At 44.3% G+C, this 19,993-nt stretch overlaps 1 protein-coding gene and 1 long non-coding RNA gene across 2 annotated transcripts; one reads left to right on the top strand and one right to left on the bottom strand.

Moving 5' to 3' along the window:
* Positions 1-6,295: 6,295 nt before the first annotated feature.
* LOC133220794 (uncharacterized) lies at positions 6,296-7,606 on the bottom strand. Its single transcript, XR_009727786.1, has 2 exons — positions 6,951-7,606; positions 6,296-6,794 (listed from the first exon to the last, which is right to left on the bottom strand). It is a non-coding gene; the product is annotated as an uncharacterized LOC133220794 (long non-coding RNA).
* Positions 7,607-11,256: 3,650 nt separating this feature from the next.
* TMX1 (thioredoxin related transmembrane protein 1) lies at positions 11,257-18,235 on the top strand. Its single transcript, XM_061369188.1, has 8 exons — positions 11,257-11,420; positions 11,542-11,657; positions 12,912-12,957; positions 13,483-13,611; positions 14,510-14,555; positions 14,635-14,736; positions 16,135-16,204; positions 16,917-18,235. The coding sequence occupies exons 1-8, from the start codon at positions 11,290-11,292 to the stop codon at positions 17,093-17,095; spliced, it is 819 nt and encodes a 272-aa protein (XP_061225172.1). The 5' UTR covers positions 11,257-11,289; the 3' UTR covers positions 17,096-18,235.
* The last annotated feature ends 1,758 nt before the right edge of the window (positions 18,236-19,993 follow it).

Raw genomic sequence — 19,993 nt, 5'->3', positions numbered from 1 at the left:
GGTAGTGCTCTCCAGAAGTGTCCAAGAAAACCCATTTAAGTGTGATAATCACCCCCTACCTGCCGTGTTTCTGATTCATCCTGTGGTATTTAGCTTTATTCAGCATATTCTAGCTGAAAGAAGCATTTGTGATGATTGCAGTGAAAGCTTCTCCATGCCCACTTAGCTGTCCATCTTCCCTCATTTAGCAGACTGAGCTCTATCAGAGGCGCACACTTTGCCCAAAGACACTGTTTTCTGGCCCAGCATTACATTTGCTACCTGCAGGTGAGCAGGTATATGCCAGGGTGGACCCCCAGGAGAGAAGCTGCTCTAATAAGAGAATGTTTCTCAATGACATTTGCAGGCAGAGGCAGGCAGGAATCTGTGGGTGAAGGAACATTTTGCATCAGCCTACACAGCAGTTACAGCACCCTCGGGAAGCAGTGTGTGGGCAAGCCGTACAGGGCTCTTCACAGCAGAAATGCAGATATATGTGCCAGGGAGAACACCCTCTGAGGAACAGAGGGCAGAGCTCTTATTACAGACTCATTGACTCAATTATTCCCTGAAAGAGTATTAAAATAACTGTTTTTTTTTTTTTTCAAAGGGATGAATAAATCCTTATTTTGTTAGTGCAAATGGGATTCCATTTTACTTTACAGAGGGCATGAATGATCAGCCAGCTCTTGCTCCGCAGGTAGTTCAGAGTAACCCCTCGGGCCTTCAGCAACAGCAGAGAGCAGTGGAGGAAAGTACAGGGTGACTGAAAAGATCTCTTGCAAGTGACCCAGTACATTCATCTTTGTCACAGCCTGTTGGTCACAGCCCCATGGCTTGGCTGTGAGCATACCTGGTGAGTGTGTTGGGAGCCCTGCATGTGGGATTGCAATTCCCAAAGCAGGAAAGGAAAAAACTTAGTTATGAAAATAGCATGAGCAGTTTTTTAGAAAACCTTACAAGGTATCATGAGTGTGGCAAGTGCACACCCACTGTATGCACCATCAGCAAGCAAAAATGTGATTATAAGACATTCCCACAACCAATAGGATAAGCACACAACACGAATGACATTGCTGCCGTCATGTTCCTCGCTGCCACTTGCAACCACTCAGTAGCCCAACACCGGGTTTCTTGGTGTCAGCAGAGGACAGAGGGATTCAAACTGTCATGGTCAGCCAGAAAGGACTTTTTGGCTGGGTTTGCAATTAGACTTACTGTGTATTTTAAATCTGGGTTTTTGTGGCCATGAAAGGAAAGTCTAACCAATGAAGTCCACTGTGAGATCCAAACTCTTAACAATATCAAGCAGTTTGGATCTCAGACTTCGTTTTGGGCTCCATCCAAGTTCTGCCACCCTTATCCCAGCCCAGGAGAGCAAATGCCCATCAGCACCACCAGCAATACGACTACTCAAAGAAGGACTTTAGAGCAGAGAAGAGGTGTTAAATGCAAAAACCTGATGTATGGTTCATACCCTTGTGATCCAAATTCAGAGCCCATCAGTGTCAATGAGAAGATATTTGGCTAGATAAGGATGGTTCCTTCTGGAAGAACAGGTTTTGTTCTGTTCTACTGTCACTGTGCTTTCCGTTTTGCTGGAAAATATAAAAGTCATAAGGAAAGATGTTCCCTGGTGCTCAAAGATGACAACTTCAGGCGTGCTGTCTCCCTTGCCTAGCTTCAGCAGGATCAGGAGTGGTGTTCTCTGCATTGTTAGATGCTCTTGCTGCTATTTCTGTGTTGTTCTGCTTGATTCTTTGACGCTAGACACTCCATTTGAGATGTCTTGTTTAAAGAAAAGATACCTACTTTCTTTAAATCTTTCTTTCCAATTAACCAGCAGTGGGGTTTCTGCCAACAGCCAGCCAGCCAGCCAGCCAGCCTGTCTCCCTCCTAACGCAGAAACGTGTACTGCTTTCAGGATGCTACAGCGCTGCTTGTGGTAGTGCCTGATGCAATGTGGTTTGGTATCAACAGCAAGGACATGACTAGAAGGAGAAGTCGGCATCCATACCCACGGAGGTAAGGCTAAAGTAAATGAAAAAAGGATGTAAAGAAAAGGAGTGAGGTGATCTCCCATCAAGAGGGGGGCCATGAAGATGAGCTGAGGACTGGAGCACCTCTGCTGTGGAGACAGGCTGAGAGAGCTGGGCTTGTTCAGTCTGGAGAAGAGAAGGCTCTGGTGATCAATAAAGCAGCTTCAGTGCCTAAAGGGGCTGACAAAATGCTGGAGAGGAGCTTTTGACAAGGGCATGGAGGAATAGGACAAGGGGGAATGCCTTTAAGGTGACACATGGGAGATATAGATTAGGTATTAGGAATAAGTTCTCTGCTGTGAGGGTGCTGAGGCACTGGCACAGGTTGCCCAGAGAAGCTGTGGCTGCCCCATCCCCGGCAGTGTTCAAGGCCAGGTTGGAAAGGGCTTGGAGCAACCTGGTCTTGGAGCAGCCAGGGACACCTGGAAGGTGTCCCTGCCCATGGCAGGGGTTGGAACTGGATGAGCTTTAAGGTACTTTCTAACCCAAACCATCATGTGATTCTGTGATTCTGTGAAAGAATACCTGGCCACCTGGGGACGTGCAGAAAATCAGACTCCCGCTCTGCCCATGGCTCTTCTGACATCAATACCCAGGAATATAATCTAATCTAATCTGATCTAATAATCCAGTATCATGAACTGCATTTTGCAGTGGCATATCTGATAGCAGCGAAGTAATGGGCCTGTTACAGATTATGTTGTCTGTCTGAAAGAATTACTTTTGGCTTCAAAAGCAACATTACTTCCTCACCATATATTCCAGAAAAACTTTCCTAGCCTCAGATACTGCAGAGAAAATGCAGGGCTGATCTCTATAGCCTGGGCAAGGCATGGTCTGGTCTCCTCTGCTATGCAGGCTGAGGAAAAGAAAGATGTTCACATGCAGTACTAGCCACAATAAAGGCTTTCTGGTTCTTCTTGTCTGGTTCCTGCTTCTAACATTACATAGATACATATAAAATGAATCTCATCGATATATAATCTGCCTTTGATTCTTAAGAGTTTAAGGATATTATGGAAATGGTTTGAAATGTCAGAAATACTGAGTCCTCAGTACAGGAAAGACCTGTTGGAGAGGGTCCACAGAAGGGCCACAAAAGTCATCAGAGGGCTGGAGCACCTCTCCTATGAGGAACGGCTGAGGGCGTTGGGCTTGTTCAGCCTGGAGAAGTCTCTGGGAGACCTTATTCTGGCCTTTCAGGTCTTAAAAGGAGCCTGTAAGAAAGATGGGGACTTTTCAGAGGGCCCGTTGTGATGGGGTGAGGGGTGATGGTTTTGAACTAAAAGAGGGAAGATTCAGGCTGGGCATAAGGAAAAAATTCTTTACAAAGAGGGTCATAAAACACTGGCACAGGTTGCCCAGAGAGGTGATGGATGCACAATCCCTGGAGACATTCAAGGCCAAGCTGCATGTGGTGATGGGCAACCTGATCAAGATGAAGATGTCCCTGCTTACTGAAGGGTGGTTGGATTACATGGGCTTTGAAGGTCCCTTCCAGCCCAAACTATATACATAGGTGATACATACCCATAGTGACAGGGAAAATGCAAGGTATTCTGACATCTCCCAGCCTCCTGAATTTTCAAGGATAGAAACGGTGCCTGAACTGGAATGTTTTTATTGGTTTGAGTACAATGACTTAAATATGGCTTGTGTTCTGTCTTGCCTGAACAAGCCCTGTGCACATAGCATCAGCTGGAGCTCCTAAACCAGTGCAAGAACACCTGCACAGACCTTCCTCTCATATAGTGACATTTTACAAGAAGACAGTACTAATACCATATTCCCTAGTATGTCTTTGGACACCTTTAGGCAGGCTCCTGTGCTGGCCTCAGGGCAACAGGTTTCTTGTCACTAAAATACAGCAAAGGGGTTCCAGGCAGCACAGTATTTCCTGTCTCCTGGAACCAAGAGCAACTTCCAGACTGGTGCAAAGTGATGTAAAATCAGGAGGTCACACAGGGGGAGGGGGCTGAGCAGAGGCTGGAGTTTCAATACATGAATATTGAATTCCTTTGGTAGGGGAATTCCTCTTGTACACAGAGCTAGGCAGAGGGCTGGAGGAAAATAAATCCATTCCTTTCTTTTCTTGGAGACATGCTCACAAGATGACTCTGTTCTGAGACACTGTGCTCATGCAGGACAAATCCTTGCCGCCAAAAGCCCATGAACACAGGGGATGGGAGCAAGAAGATAGCAGTGTACAGAGCGCACAGCAATGCTGTAAGCGTGGTGGCAGCTGTGTATTGCAAAGGCCTCTTTACATCTTGATACGAAGGGGAGAAAGACAAATAGAAACCACCAGAATGGGAAATTGCTCACTGGCAGGATGCTAATTATTTTAAAGATGTGATAAACTGTGCTGTGAAGGGAAAGACAGCAGAAAGATGCTAGGCAGATGACCTGGTTTCAGCCGGGATAAAGTTATTTTTCTTCCTATTAACTGGCACAGTCTGTGTTTGGGCTTTAGTTGGGAGAACAACACTGATAACACACCAACGTTTTAGTTGTTGCTAAGTAGCACTTACCCTGATCAAGGACTTTTCAGTCTCTCATGCTTTGCTAGGGAGGAGGGGCACAAGAAGCCAGGAGGAAGCAGAGACAGGACACCTGTCCCAAACTAGCCAAAAGGGTATTCCACCACAGCACATCATACCCTGTATAGAAAATGGGGGGAGTTACCCAGAAGGGACAGACTGCTGCTCAGGTCAGGCTGGGTATTGGTCAGTGGGTGCTGAGCAATTGTACATCACTTACGTTTGGTGTTTTATTGTTGTTGTTTTCATTTTCCCTTTCTATATATCTCTCCTTGTTCTTTCCCTTACTACTATTAGTACTGGTATTATATTGTACATTATTTCAGTTATTAAACTGTATATTCTTTTGACTCAGCCAAGGGCTGGTGAGAGAGATACCAAGAGATGGGATGGGGTCAGGATGCAGGAGACAGAAGATGGTTTGGAAAGAGAGGAGAGCAGAGGGATAGCTACTGCCACTTGGTCAGTTTATCAGCTCCTCTTCCCTTAAGTGTCAAACATGGAAGTAGAAGAAACACAGGTTTGAGGAGTCCAGGGTGTTATTAGGAAAGCCTGCAGAGGGGTTCACACAATGAGAGCAGCTCAGCTCACCTGCCAGTGCGTGCTGGTCTGCTGGAGCTCCCTAGGCTCCACTGATGGGACAGGAGCTTTGACACTTCTCCCCACATGTGTGTCCTGATCCCAGACCAAATCCCACATGGATATCCTCAGGGATGTCCTCAGACCAAAGAGGCAAAGCAGAAGAGGAAGATGAAGCTAATCAGGGCTGCAAGGTGGCCTTTCAAGAGAAGAGAGGGGTGAATCCCCAGGGGAGCAGAATCTCTTTGACACAACACTTGATAGGGAAAAAGAGATAAAAACTATTCCAGAATAGCACACGAAAGAATTAAAGCAAATGAATAAACATGTGAGACAATATTAATTGCCTGAAATACAATCTGTTTGACTTTTGGTTTATAAAGATCTCTCTACTTCAGTTCCCATGGTAACTATTGCGCAAAACCACACTTTTCCTAATCATCTCCTCAGAGTTTAAAGCAATTTTGTAATCCAATCAAATGTAAAGAAGATAATTTGGGTCTTGCATTGAGAAAACTGCTACCTAATGAGCAAACAGTGACTGGGAGAGGCCAGATTTACAATGATGACCCTAGAGAGACACTTAATTACTGAATAATTAGCAGTTACTTAGCACATAGACAAGTTTCTTAACACATACAGGAAATGCTGATGGATAGCAGTTGTAATTCCATGGTCTTCCAAGCAGTCTCCTGAAGTGAGAAGCAACAAGGCTTGCTGTGCATAGATAGCACTTTCACCAGGTAACACAAACTGCAGTGAGGCATGGGTTGCATAACGGCAGAAGCTGAGACTGAAACTCTCTGCTCCCATTGAAGCTCTCAGGAAGACAAACCCCTAACACAGGGTTTTGCTGAGGCAGCTCAGGCACTGGGGAGTGGAAGGATTAAGCTGTTGGATAGGAATGTGTTTTCCAATGGGGCTTCTCCGAGCACAGTCCTCTGAGGAGTTGGAGTTCTGCTAATTCTGCAGCGTGAAAACCATGTTCACAGACATGAAGCCCGACCTCCCTTTTGGGAACTCAGTGGCACCCTTTCTGGGCTTCAGTTTAGGCAGGTAGGGTTGAATTGTTTCCCCATACACAGAGGATTTTTCTGTAGGAGGAAACACTGATGCATAGATTGCCTTCCTGGAATGAAATCCAGAGCTAGAGAAAAGTAACTAGTGCTTGACTTTAATTCTTCTAATGCTGAAGCCCAGAAAACTGTCTGAGTGGAATCAAAATGCCAACTTTCCCAAAAGGACAAAGCCAGAAAACAGCCCAATAAGTTAGGCAGGATCAGTTTTTCTTCTTACAGCAGTACAAAAGGCAGCCCTAGGCCTGCCTGAGACTTTCAAGGTCAGTCTGATTTCACCTTGGGTTTCAGGACAGTGACTTCATGCCTCCTGCCTCATATGATTACACACAGGAAAGCTCTCTGCATAATCGCTTGGCATTTCCTAAATGCAGGCCCTGTAAATGAGGTCAGGGCTCTGGTGCTGTACCTCATCCAAGGACTGCAGAGCTTGGTTCGTGCTTTGAAATAATTACCTGGCCAGCACTCTGCTATCTTCAAGTGGTCCTTCAAAAGGGCAGCCTGGGGCAGGCAGCCTCTGTGCTCCTACTGCTCATTCATCTGGTTTAGTGTTCACCTCATTGTCAGGGCATGTAAGGGGACTTAAGTAAAAAAAGAGAAAAGAGAAAATACATGAAAGTAGAGCTGCTTCAATTTGATCACATTTCAAGCACAGATGAATTAACATTCTGCAAAAAAAAAGGAAAAAGAGTGGGTGAATTTGGGTGGAATTTTTTTAAATGTTTTTGACCACTTACAGAATGGGTTGAATTTGGAAAGTTTGTTCATCTCTGTGGCTTAACTTTGGGGAAAATGTTGAGACATTCAAACGTTTCAGTATTTTTCCTTTTTCAGCTCAAAAGAAAGCAAAAACCAAAGGAAGCAGAGTCTACTCCCACTCCTACACGTGGGATCTGATTTTCTGCAACACAGATGTCATCAAGAAAAGGGTGATTTCTTGATTACACAGACATTTTTCGCTTTATCATCTTTCACTCTTCATCAAAACCAAGCAGCTCTGTGGGCAGGAGAAAGTATCAGCCTTGTTTCCTGGGCTCAGTGCTTCATGGCTGAACATCCTCTTGGCTGACGAGTGTTCTTGTCGATCAAAGCTTTCCCTGTGGTTAAGATACTTGTAATTCCTTTTCCCTCTGTCAAACACTAATGAGGGCTTGTGCTTCAGCCTCTTTCTGTGCACCAGTAGTACTCACTCCAGCTGGATAGTGCTTTGCATGGTACTTACAGAACTGGGTATTTTTGTAACCCCAGCTTTGGTCAAAATGATGGGCCATATTTTCATGGTGTGTAGGACTGTATCTGACCACAAAATCCCCTTTACTTCAGATCCTCAGAAAAACAACCTAAAACCCCTAGGCCTTGGACAAGGAAGAAGTCCTCTACATCAACACCTTGAAAGACGACCTGGAAATTCAGGTCATTCCTAACAGAAGGTGGTTTTCTTCCATCGCTCTCTTCCCCGTTCAGAAGCAGCCTCAACTCTGCCGCCGTGTGGCAGCGCTGAAAAAGAGCATGCATTAAAAAATCACCTCATCGGTGCGGAGTCCACCCCACCGGGCAGGAAAGTCCCCGCTCCGCATTGGGGTTGATTGTACAAGCAGCCACTTGCACCTTCTGACCGCCACCACCAGAGCTCCAGCCCGCAGAGGAGGGGGTGTCTTGCAGAACCGCTTGGGGCTTTCTCATAAGATGTGGCCAGTTGGTGGGGTTTGCCAACAGGAAGGCTGTGGGCACTCTGACAGTGGTCCCTGGGCTCGGGAGAGTTTTGACCAGTGATCCTGCTTTCCCCTTTGAGTGGTGGTACAACTGGAGGCCTATGTTGGTTGTAAAAGCAGGAGACACTGCCCGCAGCAGAGATCTCAGCAGACAAACCTCTTCCTCCCTACAAACATCATCACTGAATTTTAACACTAGCACAGCACCTCCAGCACGCAGGATCATGCACTTTTCTCACTTCAGTACATGAGGAGGTGTGAGCAAACTCTAAGTTAAGAGAAAACGTTAAAGACCTAAGTAAAACTTAAAGCGTATCTTGACCTACAATGTAACTCTTGCCACCTGCACAGGGAAACAGCCATGCATAGAAGCCAGAGGATCCCTCTTTAAATTAAGGATGAAGGAGAGCACTGCCAGGATGGTATTGGAGGCACCTCAAGTTGGTCAAGATCAGAGCCGTGAGGCCCTGCAGCCTCATGAACACATAAGGATCTGACATTGCTTCCACGGAGGTATAGCGTACCTCTAAGGAAGCATAAGGGTAAGAAGGGGATTTGGCCGTGGTTACTACTGGAATAAACCAGTGCTATCCCTCCACACTATGCACATTACTAAAAGTAAGTCAGAAAGCAATAATTTTATTTTTTTTTTCCAAATCTCAAGTCACAGTAACAGAGCAGGCATAAAGGAAATGGAAAGGAATAGTATTTGGAGATGTGTTAATATCTTAAAGTCACTCAGAGCCATCTTATGTTTTCACAGGGTTGGAAGGGGTTGTTGTCTGGGTTGGAAGAGACCTTAAAGACCATACATTTCTACCTCCCCTGCCCCAGGCAGGGACACCTTCCACTTGACCAAGTTGCTCCAAGCCCCATCCAACCTGGCCTTGAACACTGCCAGGGATGGGGCAGCCACAGCTTCTCTGGGCACTCTGTGCCAGTGCCTCATCACCCTCACAGGGAAGAACTTCTCCCTAATACCTAATCTAAATCTCCTCTCTCTCAGTTCAAAGCCATCCCCCTTGTCCTATGCCTACAGGCCCTTGTCAAAAGCCCCTCTCCAGCTTTCCTGTTGGCCCCTATAGGCACGGGAAGCTGCTCTAAGGTCTCCCAAGAACCTTCTCTTCTCCAGGCTGAACAAGGCAGCTCTCTCAGCCTGTCTCCAGAACAGAGATGCTCCAGCCCTCTGAGCATCTTCATGGCCTCCTCTGGACTCACTCTAATAGGGCCACATCCTTCTTATGTTGGGGGCCCCAGAGCTGGATGCAGTACTGCATATGGGGTCTCACGAGAACAGGAGAAGGGGAGAATCACCTCCCTCAGTCTGCTGGTTACACTCCTTTTGATGCAACCCAGGACACATGTTTTTTGTTAGTTAGCTAGTTTGGTTGTCTGTTTCTTAAATCTCTTTATTCTTCTGTAAACCTTGAAAGACGAGGCAGACATTTCTCCAGTCTGCCTGGGAGGGCCAAGACAAATGGGCTGGAGAAAGAATGCATAAAAGATATGGTCAAGGCTTGTTCTTTCTTGTTCTTAAATGCCTCAAAACTTTATAAAGAAGTGAGACAAATGTCAATGTAATAATAACAGAGAGTAAAAGTAATTCACAGCAGTCATTACCCTTAAAATGCTTCCTGGAACCAAGTGCAGGAGGTATGAAGTCATACTTTTCACCGTCTTTCACACTGTCTCCATAGGAAGATTGGTATGCCTTTGAAGCTACTCTTTATTTAGAGTAGACACCTACCAGCTCCTTTCTTCTTGAGCCCAGAGGCATTAAATGGCAAAATCACTATCCAGGAAGATAATCTAACCTGATATAATAATCCAACATAATCTTCCAGAGTGTCATGAACTGCATCTCACAATGAAGTATCTGATAGCAGTGAAGTAATGGGCCTGTTACAGATTATGTTGTCTGTCTGAAAGAATTATTTTTGGTTTCAAAAGCAATGTTCTTGTTGACTGCGTTAAATATGGCTTGTTTTCTGTCATGCCTGAAGGAGCCCTAAATCGGAGCAAATACACCTGCACAGGCCTTCCTCTCACAAAAGTGACATTTTACAAGAAAACAGTACTCATACCAATTCCCCCAGTGTCTTTGGATGCTTTTAGGCAGACTCCTGTGCTGGCCTCAGGGCAACAGGTACCTTGTCACTAAAATACAGCAAAGGGGTTCCAGGCAGCACAGTATTTACTGACTTCTGGAACCAAGAGCAACTTCCAGATCGGTGCAAAGTGATGTAAACCCAGCAGGTGTGCAGGGTTTTACATCTGGATCATTCTGGAATAAATAAATACTTGGAAGGCATGTGATAGTCCCTTTGCGTCTGGCTCTGCAGTTGAGTGTGCACGATAGCAGTTTGGTCCCTTTATAGACATGGTTTGCTCTATATTCTATGGCTTGTGTATCTTTTGCAGTGAAATGCTATCAGCAGCGGAAGTAGCAACACCTACATTTCTGGCTGCCCAATGTTCCCCACTGCAAGCCCCTGCTTTCAGTCTCATTTCTCTTGGAAATCTCTCTGGAAATTTCTCTGGAATCATGTCTGCTGATGTATTCCAGGCTACCTTGCTGCCTCAGAACCAACATTCTAGCAGGTTCCTGCTAAAATCAGTCCAGCGGTTTGAGACTGAAGCTAGTGAAGCAGGAGGCTTGCCTCATGCAATGCTAATTCTCACCTCTGTGTCTCTGGGTGTATCTCGCTTTTCCACTATTTGGATCAGAAACTGGGAATTTGGTAGTTCAGCCACCCTTGCTTCAGGAACAGGCCTTTGGCACATACTGCCAAACGTTGCCAAGCTGCAGCTGCACAATGCTCTTATGAAAATGGGTATGATGCTAGAAGCAGCAGAATCTCATCAAGCATCTACTGGGGCTGGCCCTGTGATCTGAAGAGCAGTCTGGAAATGAACTGGCTTGCACGCTGATGGGATCTTCTCTCGCTGTACCTCCAAAAGGGAACGGCACGGCTTCTTGTGTGTGAAGAACTGAAACCACAGCAGGATCGCTCAGCCCCTGAGGAGAGGGGTAATTCTGCACCTAGGGCAAGCGAAGGAGGTCAGCAGCACACAGGGGAGGGGGCTGAGAAGAGCTGGGGCTGAATACTCGCATATCGAATCCCGTTGATAGGGGAACTGCTCGTGTGGCCAGAGCCAGGCAGAGTGCTGGAGGAAAACAAGGATATTCCTTCACCGCTTGTTATTCCCGGAGCCATGCTCAGAGCCAGTGTCCCGCCCCCACGGGGCTGAGCGCGTGCGGGGGGGGCGGAGCCAGCTGTGACGTACCGAGGAGGGACGCGGCGCGATTGGCTCCCTCCTCTTTTTCCGCCTCCGCGGAAGGCGGAAGCGAGCCCGGGACAAGATGGCGGTTGCCCGGTGGATGTGTGTTTTGCTGTGCCTGGCCGCGGCCGCACTCGGGAAGCGCAGCCCGGTGAAGGTGCTGTCGGATGGCATGTGGCGGGAGCTGCTGCACGGAGAGTGGATGGTGGAGTTGTGAGTCGGGAGTGGGTCGCTCGGGCTGACGGGGAGGGTACGAGGGGTGTCTCCGCGGCCAGCTCAGAGGCCGTGTGGGACCGGGCGGTGCCGTTCGGTAACGGAGTTGTGCTGCCCCCAGCTATGCCCCTTGGTGCCCCGCCTGCCAGAACCTGCAGCCCGAGTGGGAGAAGTTTGCTGAGTGGGGCGAGGACCTGGAAGTGAACATCGCCAAAGTGGATGTCACGGAGCAGCCGGGTGAGAAGGGCTGGCGGGGACGGTGGTTCCTGAGGTCTTCTCCGGGGCTTCGGGCTTCCCATTGGCCGCAGAGTGCCTGGTGCAAGGGTGTAGCGGTTTAATCCTAGTCAGAAACCAAGGAGAAAGTCTTGAAACCAGGACAAAGTGTGTGTGCCCTAAGGAAATAGGATTAATAGGAAATTCGAAGTATGAGGAACTGGCACAGGTTGCCCGGAGAAGCTGTGGCTGCCCCATTCCTGGCAGTGTTCAAGGCCAGGTTGGATGGGGCTTGGAGCAGCCTGGTCTGGTGGAAGGTGGCCCTGTCCATGGCAGGGTTTGGAACTGGATGATCTTTAAGGTCCCTTCCAACCCAAACCATTCTAGGCTTTTAAGATAAAGATCACTTAATGTTTCATAGGTAACTACATTTAAAAAAAAAAAATTTATGTGCTTTTCTCATACACATTTTAAAATCATAGTCTTGCAGTAAACAGAATCCAAAAGGCTTTCCAGGACTCCTTCAATATTTTAGCAATATTAAAGGAGAAGAATAGCTCAAACTGACAGAAAATGGAGTTGTTTTGGGAAGCTTTTCATTTTGGGCATGTTAGGTTTTTGGTTGCACTCAATAATTGTAAATGATTCTGTGATTCTACTGAAGGCATATTGCTGGATATATACTAAAAACTACATAAGGGAGCAAGCAAATTTCTCTGAAGAGTGATTTTGGAGAGTTCCAAGGGGATTTTTGGCTGTAATTTTTAAGCATCATGCAGAGTGGAAATGTGGTTTTAGCTTTCCTTGTGGTAGTACCTCCCCTTGTTCCTGTGGCTGAAGCTCACTTACCTGAATTGCCTTCCTGTCTGTGTGGCGTTTGTAAGAATTACTTTCTCCATGCTGATGCTGTTCTTCGAAGTAACTTTTGTAACTTCTTCCCATAACTTTTGAAACTTGTCTTACTTGGATAATTTTCTGCAAACACTGGAAATTGCAGATCATGTGGGAAAAGGAGAGCATCTCTCAAGAGCTACAGCTAAAATTGTCAAGTAAAACAGTTACCCTTGGACATCTCTTTTCCATGGGGAAACTTTGTAGCTCTTTGTTCAGGGACTTTTAGACTGTATGCAGTTCTTTTATATGCACGAGTTTGTGTTTGATCACAATTAAATATTGATACCTGGGGCAGGAGCCATTTTTATTTTGGTGTATAATTAGGCAATTCTTGCCTAATATGTAAGTGTGCGCTGCAATTCTGAAAAGTAACTTTTCTTACAGGATTAAGTGGACGATTTGTCATAACAGCTCTTCCTACCATCTATCAGTAAGTATGAAATGCAGCAGATTTCTTGGAGGAGAGAGGGTATTTTCCCCACTTTTTACTGGGACAAATAAATTGAGACTTGCCATGCTTTTTAATAATGTGAGTTACTTTACACAGGGACAGCCACTGTCTTACCTACTCTGACCTTGCAGTACTGCCAGCTGATGCGTTTCATTTTCCTTCAGGCCTTATTTATCCTATCTCCTCATGGGTATTTCCATTTCACAATCTTTATTTCTTGGTAGGTTGATTTTAGTGCAGTTATGTGGCAAGTGCATTAGGAAGATCATTATCTCTATGGAATCGCAACCTAGATAACCATGTATTGAGCAAATACATGTGGAATCAAGATTCTATAAATACCTCTAGTCATCAGTTTTGGAAAACATTTTAGAGCCAATATAATCTAAGGCAAAGTAAAACTAAGATCCAGGGCAAGGTGATGGGAGGGATGATGTTGAGTGGAAGCAAATGCTGTATGCTTGGACTATGTAAAATAAAGGACTTGTTTTGTTTGTTTTACAGCTGTAAAGATGGCGAGTTCAGAAGATACCAGGGTGCAAGAACTAAATCTGATTTCATAAATTTCATCAGTGACCAGGAATGGAAATCTATTGAACCAGTTTCATCATGGTTTGGTCCTTCCTCTTTCCTGTAAGTTTAGATTTTTATCATAACCTGTTGTTGGATGTGCTGGGACGGGTCCTTAGGTGCTGTACCTGGTGCTGCCTCCTTACTATCAGCATTAGTGCTGAGCTGCTAATTAGTCTGTGAATGTGATGGGTGAGTGTCATGCCCCCTTCAGCAGCAGCTTGAGGGAGGTGACTCTCCCCTCTGCTCTGTGTGAAACAGGGTACTGATTTTAGGATTAATAAGCTAGAAGTGTATGGATCCAGTCCCATTTCTGTGCATACTGAAGCAGTATGCAGGCTGCTTCTGCTCATTCATCAACTTAAGTTGGCTTAATGATTCAAATTCTCCTTTCCTTTAGAGACAGTGAATACTTAATGCTGAAGTTTCATAGTAACAGGAAAATGTCAGATACAGCAGGATATAGTGGCAGGTAGTCTGGTCCTTTTCACTGGTATGTAAAATATAGCTGAACTTGAGTGTCTGAAGATATCTCAGTTTTTATATAACCTGATTTTTTTTAATAGGTTGTTTTAATAAAATCTTCAGATGTTTAGTTCTTAATATCTTGAATAGAGTTCTAGCTGCTTCTCAGATTGTTTGTCCAAATATAACTTAGAACATAGAAGTAATTGAAATTCATGTCAGCAGATACAAGTCAAGAAAGTTTGTAAGTTTGTGGTTGTCCCTATGTAGAACATTGAAACAAGCTGACGTTGGTACCAAAAGTGTCTCGTGGGGAATGAGTGTTTATTGAATTAAAAGACAAAACAGAAGATTTAAAAAGTAGTTAAAGAGAAACCAGACATGAGCAGAAAGTTGTTCAACTTGGGATGAAATAATGACCAGTCAGGCAAATCAGAAGGTGTGGATATGTGACTGGCTTGAAGATGTCTTCAGTTACTTTTCTGCTTTGTTTCAGGATGAGCAGTATGTCAGCTTTGTTCCAGTTGTCAATGTGGATCAGGGTATGTGCTTAGATCTCATTTTATCTGAACACATGATATTCAGCTATTCTTGAAGTGATTCTCTTGTCTTTTATTTCAGCACTGCCATAACTATTTAACAGAAAATGTTGGAATACCAGTCTGGGGCTCGTATGCTGTGTTTGCATTGGCAACTCTATTCTCAGGACTGATACTGGGACTTGTAAGTGAAACACTTGAAAGCGATTGGCTTGTGACTGTTATGTATTATGCTAATGTCGCCTTTGCTTCAGTCTTTAATAGTAAAGGCACTTTATCTCAGGGTACCCTGCCCCCCTGAGCTGGAAGACAGGGATGGGGAGCAGAACAAAGTCCCCATAATCCAAGGGGAAATGGTCAGTGACCTCTACACTACTTAGACACACACAGGTCTATGGGGTCAGGTGGGATCCACCCAGGGGTGCTGAGGGAGCTGGTGGAAGGGCTCACTGGGCTACTTCCCATTGTTTATCAGCAGTCCTGGCTCATTGGAGAGGTCCCAGCTGACTGAAGGTTAGCAAATGTGACACCTGCCTACAAGAAGGGGTTGAAGGAGGACCTGGGAAACAACAGACCTGTCAGCCTGACCTTGGTGCTGGCTGGGGGATTTTATGGAGCAGATCGTCCTGAGTGCTGTCCAGTAGCATGTACAGGACATGTGCAGGTGATCAGGCCCAGTCAGCATGGCTTTATGAAAGGCAGGCCCTGCTTGACTAACCTGATCTCCTTTTACGGCAAAGTGACCTGCTTAGTAGGTATGGGAAAGGCTGTGGATGTTGTCTACCTGGACTTTAGTGAGGCTTTAACACCATTTCCCACAGCATTCTCCTGGAGAAACTGGCTTGGAGGGGTGTGCTCTTTGCTGGGTAAAAACTGTCTGGATGGCCAGGCCTGAAGTGTGGTGGGAAGCGGAGTTAAATCACAAGTGGTGTTCCCCTGTGTTTGGGGCTAGATCTGTTTAATGCCTTTATCAGTGGTCTGAGTGAGGGGATCTAGTGAATCCTCTGTCAGTTCACAGAAGACACCAGGTTGGGTGGGGGTGTTGATGTGCTTGAGGGCAGGAAGGCTTCGCAGAGGGATCTGGACAGGATGGATCAATGTGCTGAGGCCAGCTGTATGAAGTTCAGCTGGCTCAGTGCTGAGTCCTGCACTTGGGCCACAACAACCCCTTGAAATGCTTGGGACAGTGTGACTGGAAAGCTGCTTTGTGGAAAAAGAACCTGGGGGTGTTGGTCCACAGTTGGCTGAGTATGAACTGGCAGTGTGCTCAGATAGCCAAGGCGGCCAATGGCTTCAACAAAAGGGTTGTCAAAAACCAAAAAGTTGGATATTGGGAAAGTCTTCACTAAAAGGTTTGTCAGTTGTTGGAACAGGCTGCCAGGGAAGTGATGGAGTTACCGTCCTTGAAGTACTTAAAAGACATGTAGATGTAGCACTGTGGGACATAGTTTAGTGGTGGGCTTAGGCAGTGCTGGGTTAACTGTTGGACTTGGTGATATTAAAGGTCTTTTCCAACCTAAAGAATTTCATGATCTCATGTGTGGGATGTCTGGAGATTGAAACATGTTTTTCTTGGTTTCAGATAATTGTGTTCTTAGCAGACTGTATCTGTCCATCCAAAAAATACAGACCGCCACAATACCCTCACTCAAGTAAGCTTGCTGTATATGACTATTTCTGTGAAGCTGTATGTTATTTGCTAAATGTTATTTAATAAGTACTGGTATGTAACTTGTGTCTGCAGGATGTGAGATGTAGTGTAGAAGTGTACACTTGCAGCTGTTTGCCCTTAGGGTTTATAGTGGATTTGTATTTTCTATTTAGCTAAAGCTAAACTATTTTTTAAAAAGTCCTTTTTTTTAGGAGATGAAAAATTGCTTTTACAGTGCTCATAACCGCAAGATATGAAATTCCATGTGTGCAGGGAGATAAAAGTTTTGAGTGGAGTTCTGTGTTGCAAAGCTGGGGGTTGCATAATTTATAGGGGCAAAGTGAGGAATAGTGGATGGGAAGTAATTCAGTTTGTGGTTAGTCTCTGGAATTTTTTAAGCTAATCTTAAAAAGTCATGGTTTGTAGGAACATGACTTCCTCCCTGCCCCACCAAAGCTGGAGGAATCTTTATCTTTCTTTACCTTGTCTGGGTAGTCTGTTATCTCTTAATGCTTGACCTGGGGTAATTTCATGGTAGCAACAATTCTACCTAAGGTAGTAGCTGAAGTGACTGATATTGGAAAGTGCTACCTGGATTAAGTTCATCAAAATCTTGTGCGTCTGGATTAAGTTAAATGCACTTTAACTCCACGTTGAAGTGCATTTCTCATGGTAATGGTATCTGTGTATGCATGTTTTCCTTTCTCCTTAAGGAAAGCTAGCTCCAGAGTCAGCTCAGCTGCTGAAAAAGCTGGATGAAGAGCAGGAAGCAGATGAAGAAGATATCTCAGATGATGAAATCGAGGGTAAAGAAGTGTCTGACAGAAACTCATCACCAAATGCTGTAAGGCAGCGCCCAGTGATCACTGCTGCCACAACGGATAAATCTTAGCTTTATTTGCATGCAGGATTAGTGTTTGAGTCACCAACTGAGAAGGAAATAAATGTCAAATCTTTTAGCTTGAAAAGAAGAATGACTCCTGTCATGGTGGTAATGATGCATTTCATGAATTCAGGGGGAAAAAAAGGGCATCTTTGGCATCAGGTAATCAAAAGTAAAACATGCTGTTGCAAATGGCTGAAACTTGTCTCTGTGTGAAGAGAAGTGCTAAGAAGTAATGTAAGTGGCTTCTTGAATGACTTGTTCTATAGGGATTTTTGTTTGTTTTTTAACAGAATGTAAACCAGCGTACTTGTTGCATTAGGGAACATTAGCAAGGAAAATGCACTAACCTGTTTGCTGTTAAAGCATTCAGAAAGGTTTATCAGTGTAAGTCTATCTAGTTGTGCTCTTAAGAAATGCTGAAGGGGAAGAGTTCCTTCAGTTATGGGTCATGTTCCAGGCTTTTTATGTGACAAAAAGTGCTTTCTGCTATGACAATGAGAGCTACAATCCCCTCAGTCTTTCTTCTTCCAAAGGGATGAAAGTTGCTATCCGCATTTAGAGGAACAGAAGTTGCCCCTTGAACAAAAGCTGAAGAGCTTGTCTTTGCCACCTTCCCAGATGGAAGTTGTCATAAAGCACTCTGTGTAGTGTGGATTCTCTGGCTGACCAGAAACCTGCTATTTGCATCCATTTTTTTTTTTTTTAGAAAAGGCTGTAGAAAATTATGAGCTTCTTGGCAAAGTAATTCTTTTCTAGAAAAAAAAAATAATTACAAATAGCACTATGAGGTCTTGTCTCTAAGACTCTGATTCAGATGGGAATAGTTTACACACAGGGTTCTCTGCTGAGTGCAAATCCTATCCAGTCATCCCTCTGGATGGCAGTAGGACTCTACTTATTTTTAATAAGGCATCAGTGATTTCTGCTTAGTCAAATTTTACTCCAAAACCAGTCAGGCTGTGCTTAGTATGAAGTTGAATAACTGCTGCTTTTTCTTTTACAGAAAGTCGTCTTTTCAGGTCTCACAAAACAATTTTGAAACGATATACCCTAATTCTTTAAGGAACAGTCTGTAGTCTACTATTTTCTGTATGGTATTTGTTTTCACTTTGTATAGAAATAAAAAGAATGCACCTGTGCATTGGACCAGTGTTATCTTACATGGCTTATAAAAAGTCTTCCATAGTCAGTTTTTGTGCAAAGTATTGCAAGGGAGGGGTTAGCCTTATACTGAGGTTGTTAGATGAGTCTATTCTTGCTGTTTTGGGGTTTTGGTTTGGTTTTGTGGGGTTTTTTGTTTTGTTGGGTTTTTTTTTTAGGCATTTGGGGTTTTTGTTTGGTTTTGTTTGTAGTTGTTTGTGTTTGGTTTTCTTAATTGTTCATCTGAGTGGGTTTGTAGGACTGGCAGTTGATAAATCTGTGTCAATAGTAATCTGTCAAAGCAAGTAATTAAGACCACAAATGTAGAAATGCTCTTGATCTTTTCACTGCAGCCTGGCTTTCCAAAGCAAGGCTCTCCTGGTGACTTAAGAATATAGAACATCAGACAAGGAGCTTGTAATGAACTCTGGGCAGAGCAATATTCAGCATTGGCTTGTAAAGCTGCCATGTTCTTTGTCAGTCCTGAATGCTTCCTTGTAAGCTGCAACATATCTGACAGATCGTAATTCCTGTTATGAACAGGAAAAAGTAATTCAGCTGTCCAAAATCTGAGTGAATCTTCCAACAGGTTATTGGATGAGTAAGAATCAGTTATGTAAGATGTCCTGGAACTTCCTCCTTTAACTTTTCCTTTATTTTTGTTACCCAAATATTGGTGCTCTGGAATGACTCATGACTCCAGTGCTGGGGTGTACATTGGGAAGACATAACTGAGGCTTGAAAGAGTCCCTTTGATTAAAATGTGAGTGTTCCTGTCATTTTTAAATATCAGTCTTCTCGTGTTTGAATGAAGACCACTGTGTGCCAGAAATGCCCTTAAGGTGTCAGTCTTGTGGGATTGCCTTAATCTCTCTCAAAGTTTAGATCTTAGCCTTTGTCACTAAAGCAATAAATCTGTGAGATCCTAAGGAGAGCTAGTAGCACTGTCTGCTAAAATGGAGTATTTATTTAGTTTAGAGAGGGCTTGAAGACAGAACACATTCTGCATGGTATTTTGAGGGACAAGCGTTAAATTGTTTTAAAAGCTGGACTATATGGGCTAACTCCACTTGAAATGCATTTAAATGTAGCTGTTACAAATGCAGGGCTTTCCAATTTTTCAGTTTCCTAAAGCTGTTTGTGCAATATAGAAAGTAGATACTGATACCCTTTGGCTAATGTTTGATTTTGAAAGAACAACAGAGCTTTTTTTCTTGCTGTATTTCTAGACTCCTGGTTTAAAAAGAACTTCTAGCACTAATTTACCTTGCCTTTGCCTTCTGCACACCTATCTTTTCTCACTGCCTCCCTGCCTTAGGCACGTAACCAGATTCCAAAGCTGCCTCTTAATCATGAGTGTTCCCAGTTGCTGGAATCCAGCCGCTATGTGGCAGACCTATGCTTGTGATTAGTGTAACTTCAGCAAATTCCCTTTTGATTACCCATAGGCAGCATCTGTTTGCTGATCTCTGTAAATCTTACCACTCGTATTTTTAGTAATATTTCTATGATTTTTGTCCTGTGAATATTTAAGTTTTTGTTTTGTAAAAATTATATTCCAAAGATGTTTACTGAGGCTGAGTGAAGGTTGCAATGAAATATGCATAAGAGCCTGTCCTTTGTGTGTATTGATGATGCTTGAATATCAGTTTTGTAAAAGTCAGACTGCCCTTTCTGTATCATCACCTTGTCTAAGCGTGTCCAGATTCATTCCAGAAAGAATTTATTATTTGTAATAATACCTTTTTTAATGTTTCAGAGTCT

Source organism: Neopsephotus bourkii, unplaced genomic scaffold, assembly GCF_033783945.1.
Source record: "Neopsephotus bourkii isolate Nb327-2 ecotype Australia unplaced genomic scaffold, CSIRO-AGI_Nbou_v1 NB_1477, whole genome shotgun sequence".
Classification (NCBI taxonomy): Eukaryota; Metazoa; Chordata; class Aves; order Psittaciformes; family Psittacidae; genus Neopsephotus; species Neopsephotus bourkii.
The sequence above is the reverse complement of the archived record's forward strand: the minus strand, read 5'-3'. Positions and strand labels throughout refer to the sequence as shown.

What these genes read in the sequence shown, in the direction of transcription:
- TMX1 (XM_061369188.1), top strand. Translation starts at nt 11,290, where the DNA reads ATGGCGGTTGCCCGGTGGATGTGTGTTTTGCTGTGCCTGGCCGCGGCC. An exon ending in AGTTGTCAATGTGGATCAGG is followed by an intron (nt 14,556 to 14,634) that starts GTATGTGCTTAG and finishes CTTTTATTTCAG; the next exon opens with CACTGCCATAACTATTTAAC. An exon ending in CAGGACTGATACTGGGACTT is followed by an intron (nt 14,737 to 16,134) that starts GTAAGTGAAACA and finishes TCTTGGTTTCAG; the next exon opens with ATAATTGTGTTCTTAGCAGA.